This window comes from Acanthochromis polyacanthus, chromosome 20 (assembly GCF_021347895.1).
Source record: "Acanthochromis polyacanthus isolate Apoly-LR-REF ecotype Palm Island chromosome 20, KAUST_Apoly_ChrSc, whole genome shotgun sequence".
NCBI classification, from domain to species: Eukaryota; Metazoa; Chordata; class Actinopteri; family Pomacentridae; genus Acanthochromis; species Acanthochromis polyacanthus.
In genome coordinates this window covers 16,980,902-16,993,118 of record NC_067132.1, presented here as the reverse complement: position 1 = coordinate 16,993,118, position 12,217 = coordinate 16,980,902, and the positions used below count along the sequence as shown (strand labels likewise).

The window sequence follows — 12,217 nt, the reverse complement described above, 5'->3', positions numbered from 1 at the left end:
GCCAACTGAGTGCAATGATGATGACTAACTGCCCAGCTAATGTAATGCTTGCCTGCCTTGTGCGTTTCTGTGTGCGCAGGACCACACACCAGCCAGTGGGTCAGCTGTGGTCAATGCATTTGCGTTCGCTAATGTACCAGATTGGCCCATTAAGCTCCAGTGGTTTAATGCTTTGGTTGAAATATAGGAGTGCTAATAAAGAGGGTCGACATTTCAGTTAGCATTCAGACACGGTTCAGCAACACAGAACCTACTGTACGGAAGAAAGGGAAAGAACGAGAAAAGTCTTTGGTCTGAATGATCAGTGCTGATGATGCAGTGGTTCCTTAATGTAGAGAGACTCTAAAGCTTCACTGGATAGATATCATTTGATACTGAATGAGGCATGGTAAAAGGTGTGAAGTTGGTTTACCCACATTCTTCGTTTTCTTTTTCCTCCTTGTACATATTGTACATATAATTATTGTTATTATACATATGTTTATTGCTGGTGTAACAATGTTGCTGCTGTAACAATGTAAATTTCCCCTGCGTGGGAGCAATAAAGGATTATCTTTTTTTATCTCTTATTAGCTATCCTCTTGTGGTATCCAGTCACCCACGCAGCTTTGGGTTATATCCAGGTCTTGAAATCTAAGCCTCCACTGCAACCCATATTCAGCATTTAAGAAGTCTCCTTTGGCTAATCCATAGACCTTATTGGGAACAATTTTCACTGGAACTACTATTTTCTCAATGAAGTAGTGTCCAGGAAAACATATTTACAATGTGTTTTGTAGGACGGTAGCCATTTAACATCAAGATAAATGGACAGCATTTGCAGTTAAATGTGGTTTTGTGTCTGTTTTAACTGTTAAGCAGTTGCAATGTACCCATGAATACAAAGACAGCTACCAATAGATTGCTTTATACTACAGAAAATTTCAAAAAGTGATTATTCTATAGCATATTTTGGAGTTTTTTTTCTTCATTTTCTGAGCGATTGAGTTCTGGCTTTAAGAACCAGCATGATTCACCTCGTTCCCCTCTTGTCTTTCCTCCGTTTGAAATGGGATCTTTCAAAACCTTTCAGCCCCCTCCAGGGTCTGCAAGTCTCTGTCCAAGTATCTTTCCATGCATTCTTGCTATTGTTCCAGTTTTGGTACCTTGTTAAATGTTGTTGTTGAACATAATGATCATTTTACTCTCAATTTTCTTGACTGGCAAAGAAAACAGAGGTGTGTTAGTGTTTACCAAGGGAATCAAAAGTCAAAATAAAGGCAATTGGTTGGCTTCTGGTTCACTTTTGGTTGCCATTGTGGCGCGTCAGAGGAAGCTGAGCCTTTCTACACCTCCCCAGATTGTGCTGCAGAGTAACCTTTGCTAAATTCTGAGTCCTGAGTTTCAGTGAGAATTCAAATCACAGCGACTGGCATTCTGTCTCACTTTAATTATTTGAGTGAGAAAGACGATGTGGTGTTTTGGGAGTCAGTGCGACACACCTGCAGTCAAACTGTTCAAACTGCAAAAGGGTGGAACTATTTTTCATAAAATGGAACTGCATTAATGCTCAAACACATGTTTTCAAAGGCTGTTGACTCCCAGTCTACTCATCAGCTTTGATGTAAAGCTTTAAAGTTCTGTGGACTTTTTCTTTGCTGTCAAGTACACACAGAAAGTTTCCCTTTAGCACAAATTGTCTCTTTAAGTTTTATCATTGTACTTTGTTTACTTGCAGTCTCGCTGTATGTAAGAATCAGCACCTTTGCAGAGCAGCTGCTAATTCCCTTGGTTTCATCAAGATGTCCATTTATCTTTGCTCCAACAGTTATATTTCTGCTCGTTTTTTTTTAATAACTTTCCTTTCATGGCGTAATGATAGTTTGTGTGCGCTTCAAATGCATCTCATTGTTGTAAAGTACACAAAGCTTTTTTTCAGAGGCTGCAAAATTACAGCCTTCGCTTTTGTGCAATAAAAGCAAAAAAACAAAAAGAGCCATGAGTCATTACCGAATATGCAGACACATATACGCATAGGCACGCATGTGCACATGCAACTGTGTGTGAGGGTGGCAAAACCTCTCGTTAAACCTATTATCATTCTCTTTTGTGAGTCATTGTGCTGCATGTAATGTAGTGTAATCCCTGGTTGTTGAGAATGTGCAGTGTGAGGCTGCCATGACTGCTCTTTAGCCAAGCTGGGAGGACTACAAACACATTAAATATACCCCTGTGGATCATAGAAACCCAACACTCCCACTCTACTCAGGCAAACATTATCCTTTTGGATGTACACAAGCATACATATAGAGATCTGGCTTGAGTCTTGCAACTACTGCCTAAATGTCCAGTTGATTAAAATTTTGCAAAACACTAGTAATTGGTTTCATCTTGCCAGTATTATTTATTACTTGGAGTATTTGTTGCACTGCATTTGTTGCCATTTTATATAGGGTTGCTTTCTGATCCTTGTCTTGTCTTGTCTAACTTATCTTATCTTCCCAAGAATTAAAAAGACCGTTGATGTCTGAATATGAAGGCACAGCAAGCAGCTGTTTAGCTTAGCTTATAATATAGATGGGAAACAGGCAAACGTCAACCCTGGCTTTGTCCACAAGGAGCAAAATCTGCACCTTCTTCAATGTCTAAAAACCACAAATTGCTGTCTTTATTGTTTTGCACTGAGGCAAATGAAATATCGTGCATTATTTGGGTGCAGGGCTAAGATAACTGGCAGTGGCTACATGGAGTCTAGACAGCAGTAGTATTGACCTTCTAATCTTGGCAAGAAGAAGCAAACTATCTTTTTTAATGGAAAGCTAATGAATTGATTATCTAACAACAGTCTTTGTACATTATTGATTCATTTAAATCCTTTATTCAGCAGGAAAGTCATTCATTATCTAGGGACAGCCTCTCAAATGTGAAAATCCATTTGAACCACAAATGGATATTTGGCTTTATTTTTTCCCTTATTTTGTTTTCTATTGTGTTGCGATTTAAAATTAGTTATTTTAGGATTTTGGAATATTAATGGCCCAAATCAAGCAATTTGATATCACGTTGGACCCTGTAACACTTAAATGTAAATTTCTCATAATTTTCTGACAATTTAGATTGGTAGTGTCTACAGATACGGACCCGTACCCGTAGCCTGTGGCCTACGGATACGGCACTTTCCCTTACCTTAAATATTAATGAGCCGGCTGATGAACGCGCTTCGTGATTGGCTAGTAATCCGACGGACATAAATATTAATGAGCCGGCTACGCTGATGAAGGCACTTCCGTGATTCGAGGTGAATCTGCGTGCAGAGCCTGTCATGTCAGTCATCTGCTCTTCGTGGAATTTGACCTGACTTTTTCACGGACAGCGATTTGGGGGTTGAAATCAGCACTACTATTAAAAATAGCAAAACGTTTTATTCATGTGACCCTGTTCTAATAAAGCACAAACAGCAAACAAAACAAATGGCGGAACTAACAGCCAGCAAACTACAAGTATTTTTTTACCTTCAAAAGTAGCGACAAACTATTTCATATTAACAACCTAAACAAAACCCTGATGTATTTTCTGCGTCTGTCAACACAGACACTGCACGTCAGTCACTTTAATGTTAGCGGACTCTGTTGAATGGCTAAGTTACATAACCACAAACAAATCTCACAATATCACAGTAAATCGAGTTTGTGGGTTTTTTTAATTCATGCCGAATTAAAGAGCTGCTCCTCACCTTTCATGAGTGTTTTTCATTTTCGACATCCTTAATTTTATCTTGTAAATTAGCGTCCGAAATTAAATGGGAACATTTGCAATGGAGTTCGTCAGCCGCTTCCACCACTGAACGCGGTAAACTAATTCAAGGAACTGGACTTCAAACAATTTAGACACAGCGTCTAAAAGCGTAAAAACTACATTGTCTAAAGTGTGAGAGGAGACGGTGTATTTTTGGTTAAATTATACAATGTTCGCCGTCAAAGTCATTCATATAAACTGCCTGTAATGTGCAGCAAATAGTAGTTAACCGGCGCCAGCTCTTCAGTGACCTTAACGGGTCCGTACCTCTAGTACAGATGCTATGGGTACGGGTCTGTACCTGTAGCATCAACCATTTAGATTGAACAGTAACTTCAAAGAAATCAGAAATAGATTAACCAGGGTCAGATAGATTGATCTATTCTGGTATGAAGTGAAAAAAGATTCAAATTTGCAGTTCAGGGTAGGGGGTAACAGAATGGTATTCACAAGTAAAAAAAAAAAAAAAAAAAGCAAATGGACATGCAATTGTAGCTGTTCACTGAAACACCTCAGATCCCGTTCTTCCGGTATAAAAGGAGTTAAAATGATACCAAAAAGTGGTTGTGACCCATCACGAGAAGCCAAGGTCAAGGTTTGTCTGAGTGGGTTCCAGTGACAGCCTTTCTTTCTCTCTGTGTGATTGTGGCCTGACTCTGGAAGGGCGTGCCTCACATGGGTTTGACCCCACTGGGGATGGTGGTTTTCTGACTTGGCACAACACTTGGCTGACAGAACTGCTACTGCGGTGCGAGGATGCTATAGTCTAAAGACCACTTTCTGCTTTGTATGGCGGTTTCAAAAATGTAGGGTTTCAGAAAGAAAGTACACTGTGAAGCTCAGCAACAACACCCCAAATGTTTACCCAAAAGGTAACTTTCATGAAAACAGGGCTGAATATAGCTTCAGCAGAGGTCTAATGTAAATATGTGCGATTTGTGGGATTGTTTTAGGAGGTGGGTTGAAAGACTTCATTCCTGGAGTGTTGGCAAAAGACTTCTGACCAAGCTTTTGTAGTGTTATTGTAGCTCAAAGCCCCTGAGATATGCTGTATTAATAAAGTGTTGTATTTAACAAGTGTTCCTGGGTGTAGGCTTGAAGGCTTTTAAAGGTTATAAACTGTGGTGTAAACAATGCCTTCGCAGGCCAAGCTGAGGGCCATGTCTCTGAGGAGTGGAACAGGCAGACTTGTTTTACAGCCTCAGACCGAGCTCAGCTTTTATCATCCCTAAAAAGCTAACACGTCGTTATAGAGATGGGAGTGAAGGCAGGAAAATAAACAAATGGCCTCACAGCATTCATAAATGCAACAGGCCACAAGTAGCACCAGAGATGTTTTAATTGGTCATTTGGGGACGATTGTTTGAAATTTAAAGCTCTTCAAGGTCTGTGGAAGTTAAATTCCAAAACATTAACTTCTCTCTAATAATGTCCGAGGTCAAGCTACGTTCTCGCCATGTTATATTTTAATGGATGACAGGCTGCCAGTGGAATGAATTGGGGCCTGCACGGATAGTATTTTTGGATTTGTTTGTCTTTCAGTTACCCAGAGCAGTAAAAATCCCACATGTCATTGCCATGCATGTTTTAACTTCATTCTATTTTTTTTTGCAAGCGGCCTGAGGAGATTTGGTCATCTTGTTAAAAGCGTGTCTCTTCTCTGGCACCCTTACAAGCAAAGGACTCGGCTCCGAAATGCACATCAGATTTAAATATTTTATCACGCACTTATTTGTGGCTTCACGGTGGTTTGTTTTGCATGATTCACTCTCTGCCCCGGGGCCACAGCACAGGAACGGCAATTTGAGTTGTAGGCCTTTGAGCTGTAAATTGTCCTTGTTTTTCTTTTCTCAAAATAACACGAAGGAGCCTTCAAGTACAGAGCCATGCGTGAAGGTCTTAAGCGACCTTGCCTTTTCCTTTAGATTTCCTCCAACTAGGCAGGTGTTTGCTTTTTCAACCGCTAGGACCAGTCATTTCCTCACAACAACTTGAACAAATAGTTGCCATTCTTACTGCCGCCCATTACCACAGGGCTGCATTTAGAGCGAATTGGCTGTTCGTTTATGTGAGCGCCCACTGCCACACTCTATTTACACCACTCACAGGAAAGCCATTCATGTTTCAGAATTGGTTCCACATGTTGCCATTGTTGCTGGTCTGGCAGTACAGTACGGCAGCAGCAACTTTGAGCGCTGGCAGACCGGAGACTGGCGTGGCCTCTGATGCTGTGTGTAAATATTTATATATCCTGTCATTTTGTCTTTGTGTCAACTGCTCCGTGTCAGAGCGAGGAATAACAAGCGGCATGTGAGTGATGGGCTGCTCTATTTTAAGGAGGCAGGAGACAGGGGTTAAGGGGATAAGTTGGGACCGAGAAAGGGGGGTGGGGTGCGTATATATGTGTGTGTGTTTGCTGGTTTTGTGTTGGCTCGGAGCCCTGGCTGAGTTCCGAATTTTCATCCCAATCTGTGTGTGTCTGTGTGTGTGTGATCCCACCTCCGTCTCATGAGCAGCCAATCTCCTGATTCAGTCATCTGCTGTACAAGCATGGCCACAATGTGATTACATTATCACATGCATTTAAAGTGTGGCTGATGTGAAGCCATGTAACATGCAAGGCGCAGTTGAAATCCAGAAAGTGAATACAGGATTTGTTTTTCGGGGGGATTTTCTTATTAACTGGGGGGTTGTCCTGCTGTTTCCTTTTACGCTGGGTTTACGATTAGGTTGATTTGTTGGCTCTGTGCGGAACCATAAAAACCTCCGTGGGTGCCGCTAAAATTAGCTATTACTACTGATCCAAAAACAAATAAATATCACAAGTTAGATCACAGTTCAAATTAGTCTCTGTGGTGACACTAATTCAGTATCCCGCGACGTTGTTTTTAAAAATCCTTCCAAGTGGGCCACAATTTTGCATCCCAGCAGTAAAATGAAAGCAGGATTCTGCCAGGAGTTTGACTTTGGGAACCCCTGTATATTTAGCTGCACAGCCTTGGGAGGGCCTGGTTATGAATGTTTATGAACGGTTCCTTGGCCTCATCACAAAAGGCCATAAATCCTTTGAGTGCCGTTGTGTTCAATTAGAACCTTTTGCCCCTTTTGCACACTCCAACAAATGTGCTCCCTCTCGGTCTTGCGCACACACACACATTCAGAGGCACACTCCGTCACCCCGTTAGCGAGCCTCCCCTGGTGAGTCAGGGAGATTTATGGGGAGAAGCTGGGTTCGTCAAGCGCCGTCTTCCCTCGGGGGGGTGTCACAGCTACATTTGTATGCCAGGGATCCTCTCGATGGCATAAAAAAAAAAAACAAGCTCAGTGGAGTCACAGGATTGGCACATCCAAAACTGGTGTCTCCCTCTAGAATAAGCAGAGCAGCAGCTATTAAGCAAAATGAAATCTTCGGGGTGAAGCTGGTCATGATCTCGCACATATTTATTTCACTGCAGCTAATGAAAATGTATTAGTGTTGTGAAACTTGGAATAAGATGCGAGACGTGTTTTTTTTTTTTTTTTGCTCTCGCAGTTCTCTTGTACTCCCATTGGAGACTTGAAAGAGAACAAGGGAAAATGCCTTTGCATGCGGTGGCACAGGCTCTCAGCAGATGATATTGTTTTGTTAGGAGAGCGAGGGTTTGGTCCCACAATGTGAGCCGGAGGTGGCAGATGTTCCGTGGAAGCTCCTGTTTCTTTTGCTCTGTTTGTCTTCATTTTGAGCCACTCAGAAATCCCACGTTTGTCACGAACACTCGAAGTACTTGCTTTTGATGCAGTCAAGGGAGGGCATGCTTTCATTTGAAACGCTGTCTGACAGGTGTGCCTGAAGAAGCAGATAATGTGTTTCGAGGAGGATATTCAAGCTGTCCTCTCCCTCTGTTCAGGCCCTGATGGAAAGCTCCCTGGTAAATTAAAAAAGTCCCTTTGAAAATTTTCTACCAGAAATAGCTCACAAATATAGTGATGAATGCGTTAGAATTACTATAGCAAGCACTGCTAAAAGTTCTGCAATGCTTGAGCTCTGGCATCCTACTGGTATCTATACATACACTAATTCCAAGCAATCTGGAGAAAATACAGCTTCTAATGTAATGCTTTCTTAAACTGTAATCCAAGCTGTGTATACAGTAACACTTGGAAAAGTTATTATAGCTACACATCAAGCAAGTGATGAGCGATAGAGGACATAAGTCACCATAATGACTGATTGACCACCCTTGACTAAACCGATCGGGTAACCAGACAGCAGACAGGCCGTCCTCATCACCTGATTCGATTGGTCAGGGGTTAATGGCTTGGGCGCCATGAGAAGAGGCATGTTGTGGATAAGATGTCAGTGTCTGTCTGGGATATCGCTCCCCCTCTCGCTCGCTCTTGTTATGTTTGTATGTATTCCCCAAAGCATGGAGTCGAGGGCAGTCTCCAAAAAAACTTAAAATCTCTTCCATCTTCCTGGTTCGTGTGGAGTGTACATTTCCATGTAGCCACTCAATCAACAGCAGTTCTGATGGTGTATAGAAATCAAAGGATTTCCCACTGAGTCAGAAGACATCCACATTTCAGGTTTCAGTTGGTGAATTTAAGATGAGAAGCATGTGAAACACTAATGTGTCAGTCAGTCTTTCAAATCATGGAAAGAGAATTTTTTTGTAAGCGTGACCCTAACAACAAAGAATACCTCGAAGCCTTTTTGTTCTTCACTCAGCCTCCTCTTCACTTCTTCAGTAAAAAAGCCCATATTTGTTTCATGGCAGATGCCAAGTGCCGAACTTATTCAGCAATTACAAATGTGCCAACTGCCACCTTCAAAACATAAATAGTGCATCTGATGCAAAGCAATAGTACATTTGTCCTTTCAGAGATCCCTCAATAAGCCAATTGCTGTAAATGAGTCAAGTCAGGTTTAATTATAAAGCCCAAAATCACCCAGTGCTGTCAAAGAGGAGTTTACGGTCTGTACATGTTTCTTTTGTTTGTTTTTTTCACTTGAAGGATGATGTTGGTCCCCAGTGGTGGAAATAGCATATGGATTCTTTATGTACGTTCAGCCAGAATGGGCATTACTCCACTGCATGTATAATTCCTAAATTGAGCATTTTCAGTTCAGCAAGAACTGAAGCTAAGTTATTAAATACTTGCGCAGCAAAACAGCCACATAAAGTCTAAACTCTAGTTTAATGCAGTTAACTCAAATTTATACGTAACTATAATTTTATTTAAGTATAATTTGTTGCAAGTGTACTTAGTTTCCCTTCATCATTACTGTTTGCAGTTTTCCTAAATTTCTTCACTCAGATGCTCTTTGCTCACATGAGTTCTCTTTTATCTGCTATAGTTTACATCACTATTGCTTTCTTGCCTGATCTTTACTTCAAGTTTGGTTTTTTTAACAATATAAATCTGGGAAATTTGTGAAATGAAGCTGTAACAATTGCAGTTTTTTAGTTGACTGTAGAAAAATTCTCAACAAAAAGCTGAAACAGAAAGATTTGCAGCCTCATTACAAATCTGGCCCTTAAGGACCTCAGTGTTTGAACTCAGATAATTTATCAGCACAGCTGTCATCTACAGCCATAAACACTCCGCTGTGACTGGCTCACTGATTTTGTTTCCTCTGGTGTCACTGGCAGAGATGGAGCCGTGGATGTTCAGGTTCAAAGCCGAGGGCACGGTGGATTACTCACAGCTGACCTTTGACCCTGGGCAGAACGAACTGATCGTCGGTGCCAGGTAACCCATATCCAACTTACTTTTTTCTGTTTTTCCCTTCCTTTTGTCTTCCCTCTTGTCCCTTTCTTTTGTTGTCTCTTCTTTTATTGCACCGTCTTTCATTCTTCTTTTTTTGTAGTGTTTGTTGGAGCATTGCATGAGTAATGATCAGTTTCTCAATGGATGTCCTCAAAAGCCAAAGAAAAATGGCTTTGGAGATTCTTTCCAAGTCCTCTGTGTTTGTGAGGCTCAGCCAAGTGTGTGTGTGTGTGTGTGTGTGTGTGTGTGTGTGTGTGTGTGTGTGTGTGTGTGTGTGTGTGTGTGTGTGTGTGTGTGTGCGTGCGTACTGGTATTAGTTATGGTGCGGGGACATAAATCTGTTCATACAGTCACACCATAGGGACTCACCTCCCCTTTGGGGACAAGTAGCAAGTCCCCATAATATGAATCATTAGATTAGGAGTGAAGACTTGGTTTAAGGGTTAGGATAAGGTCAGGTTTAGTTTGAAATAAATTTAGGAAAGTAGTTGTTATGGTTGGGCTAGGTCTTTAAGAAACGAATGAAAGAAATGTGTGTGCATGCGTGGGTGTGTGGTTGTTTGTCGTTCCTTTTTTTTTTTTGTCTGCAAATCCGCTCAAAAATGACACCAACCACCCATGGCGTCACTACTTAAGCTTCATGCAATTTTTTTCTTCTTTGTGACTGTGACCATCATTTTGTCGTTCCTTTGTAATTATTTGTGACTAAGACACTAAATTTAAAAATACCTACATCCATTTAATGCTATACAGCTTTTTTTTTTTGGTATATGTGAATCCACATATGTACATTGATGGTGCAAGAGTCTCCGGCTGATTCCTCTGCACTTTGCTTAATGGCTTTAGTTGTCAGTATAAAGAAACAATCACAACAAGCTGAACAGGAGATAACAGGAGAGCCATCAGGAAGGAGAGCGGCAAAACAAACAGAAACAAAGCGAGCCCAGGGAATTTACTAATGCACCCAAGAACGTAGATGGAAAAGCTAATCAGGAAAAGTGTATGTGGATGGATAAAGGTCTTGTGAATGAAACACATGACAACATTGTGTTATTATATTATATTATATTATATTATATTATATTTCATGTTGTGTTTGCCGGTCATGTTTTATTTTTAGCGACAATTTAGCCACTTCTGTCAACACGTACTCCCAGCACTCAGAAAAATCAAATAAGAGATTTAGTTCAATTCTCTGTGCCAGCTCGATGGCTGTTGAGTGTCTAACTGTGAAAAGCAACATGGCTGGATGGATGGCTGCAGGTTGGGTTCGAAGTATGAGTGATAATGGAAGGAAAGAGGAATCGATGCAAATATCAATACAGTAAAACAGGGGGCCGTGGCCACACTGAAACCTGGCTGATAGCCACTCGTCTAGAGATTGATAGATCTCTGCGAACGCGTAAATGTCTGTGTATGTGTGTGGAGGTGTTTGTGTGAGCATGCTTGGGGATTTTAACTCTAAAATGAGATTTATAAAAATAAAAAAAACAATGCCTGCTCTTCAAAAATGATTTCTGACATGAAAGAAAGGTGCATAAGGGCTTATTTTTCACACTTTTGCACAAACTCTGCCTGCTAAACTGTTTTTGAGCAAAGCAAAAAGAAAAGCCTTCCAGGTCAGATCGTCTCTTAAAAGTATTTTTGCACTGAATTTACCAAAACAAAACTTTCTTTTGTTTGCGTATACCAGCAATACTCTTCGATTGTGACTGGCACATAGTACAAAACACAGATAATGTCGACATCTCCGAGGGTTAAAATAAAAACATCGCAATGAATAATAGTTTGAGTCCTAATTGTCAGGTTTCATGTGATCTCATTCTGGTAATGGTTCATAATGGCTTCAGCTGACAGCCTGAGACATTGTTAGTCAAAATACAGAATATCCCTCCTGAGATGGCATTCATTAGAACCTAATGTTTCTTGAAAATTTGGAAATGCCAATTGTTTGTGCCTTGCAGATTTGAGAAGCTTCAGGCAAAGGCAAGGTCGGCACTTATTAGACGAAGATTTTTACCGCCAGGCTTCGATTGTCCTTTACTCTCTTCTTCTTCTCTCTCTCTCTCTCTCTTACTGTTCCTCATGCACACAAACCTCTGGGAAACAGGAGCATAAAACCTTTTACCCATGCTTTATCTAGTCTTTTTTGGCATCCTAATTATGGGTTGGAGAAACCTAGAGGTCCATAATTTGCTGCAGCGGTTGAATCCAGCTATCTATTGAACTCAGTTCTTTTCAGTATCCTGACTGCACTCTTACAACTCCTCATGCACCCAGTGAAAAGAGTCATTTTAACTTTTAAGTGGGAAGAATTTAAGAAGCTTCAGATGGAGCCGCTCTAAAGGGCAGCTCTGTCTATTTTACACAACAATCTATTTGCAGTTTTTGTGGAGTACGGCTACACTCATGAAAGAGAAGTTCAGTGAATTGCAACATAACTTGAGGTGGGCATGACAATACAAGTTGTTAAAATGAAAGAAAAATCTGAAGGTGTGAAGTTAGACAGTTAGAAAGTGAGGTTATCACACAACTTTAGGCTGCTTTTCATCTGTGCTCGAGGTTGTAGCAGCTCGAGGCTATACATAGTAGCTGCTAACACATATAAGTCCCCATTCAAACTGTCTACTTACAGTGGTGGGAAATGCCTGGAATAAAATAAAGTCCAACAGATAAAGTAGTACATAGTGAA

General features: G+C 40.9%; 1 protein-coding gene across 3 annotated transcripts in view; it reads left to right on the top strand.

Moving 5' to 3' along the window:
- Positions 1-12,217, top strand: part of sema5a (sema domain, seven thrombospondin repeats (type 1 and type 1-like), transmembrane domain (TM) and short cytoplasmic domain, (semaphorin) 5A) — a 131,171-nt gene that overhangs the window by 35,859 nt on the left and 83,095 nt on the right. For all 3 annotated transcript variants that reach the window (XR_007938384.1, XR_007938385.1, XM_051940360.1), the window contains exon 3: positions 9,408-9,507. Coding sequence is in view for 1 of the 3 variants with exons in the window: in XM_051940360.1 (XP_051796320.1) it covers positions 9,408-9,507 (100 nt within the window). In the remaining 2 variants the exon portion in view is untranslated. The remainder of the gene's footprint in view (positions 1-9,407; positions 9,508-12,217) is intronic.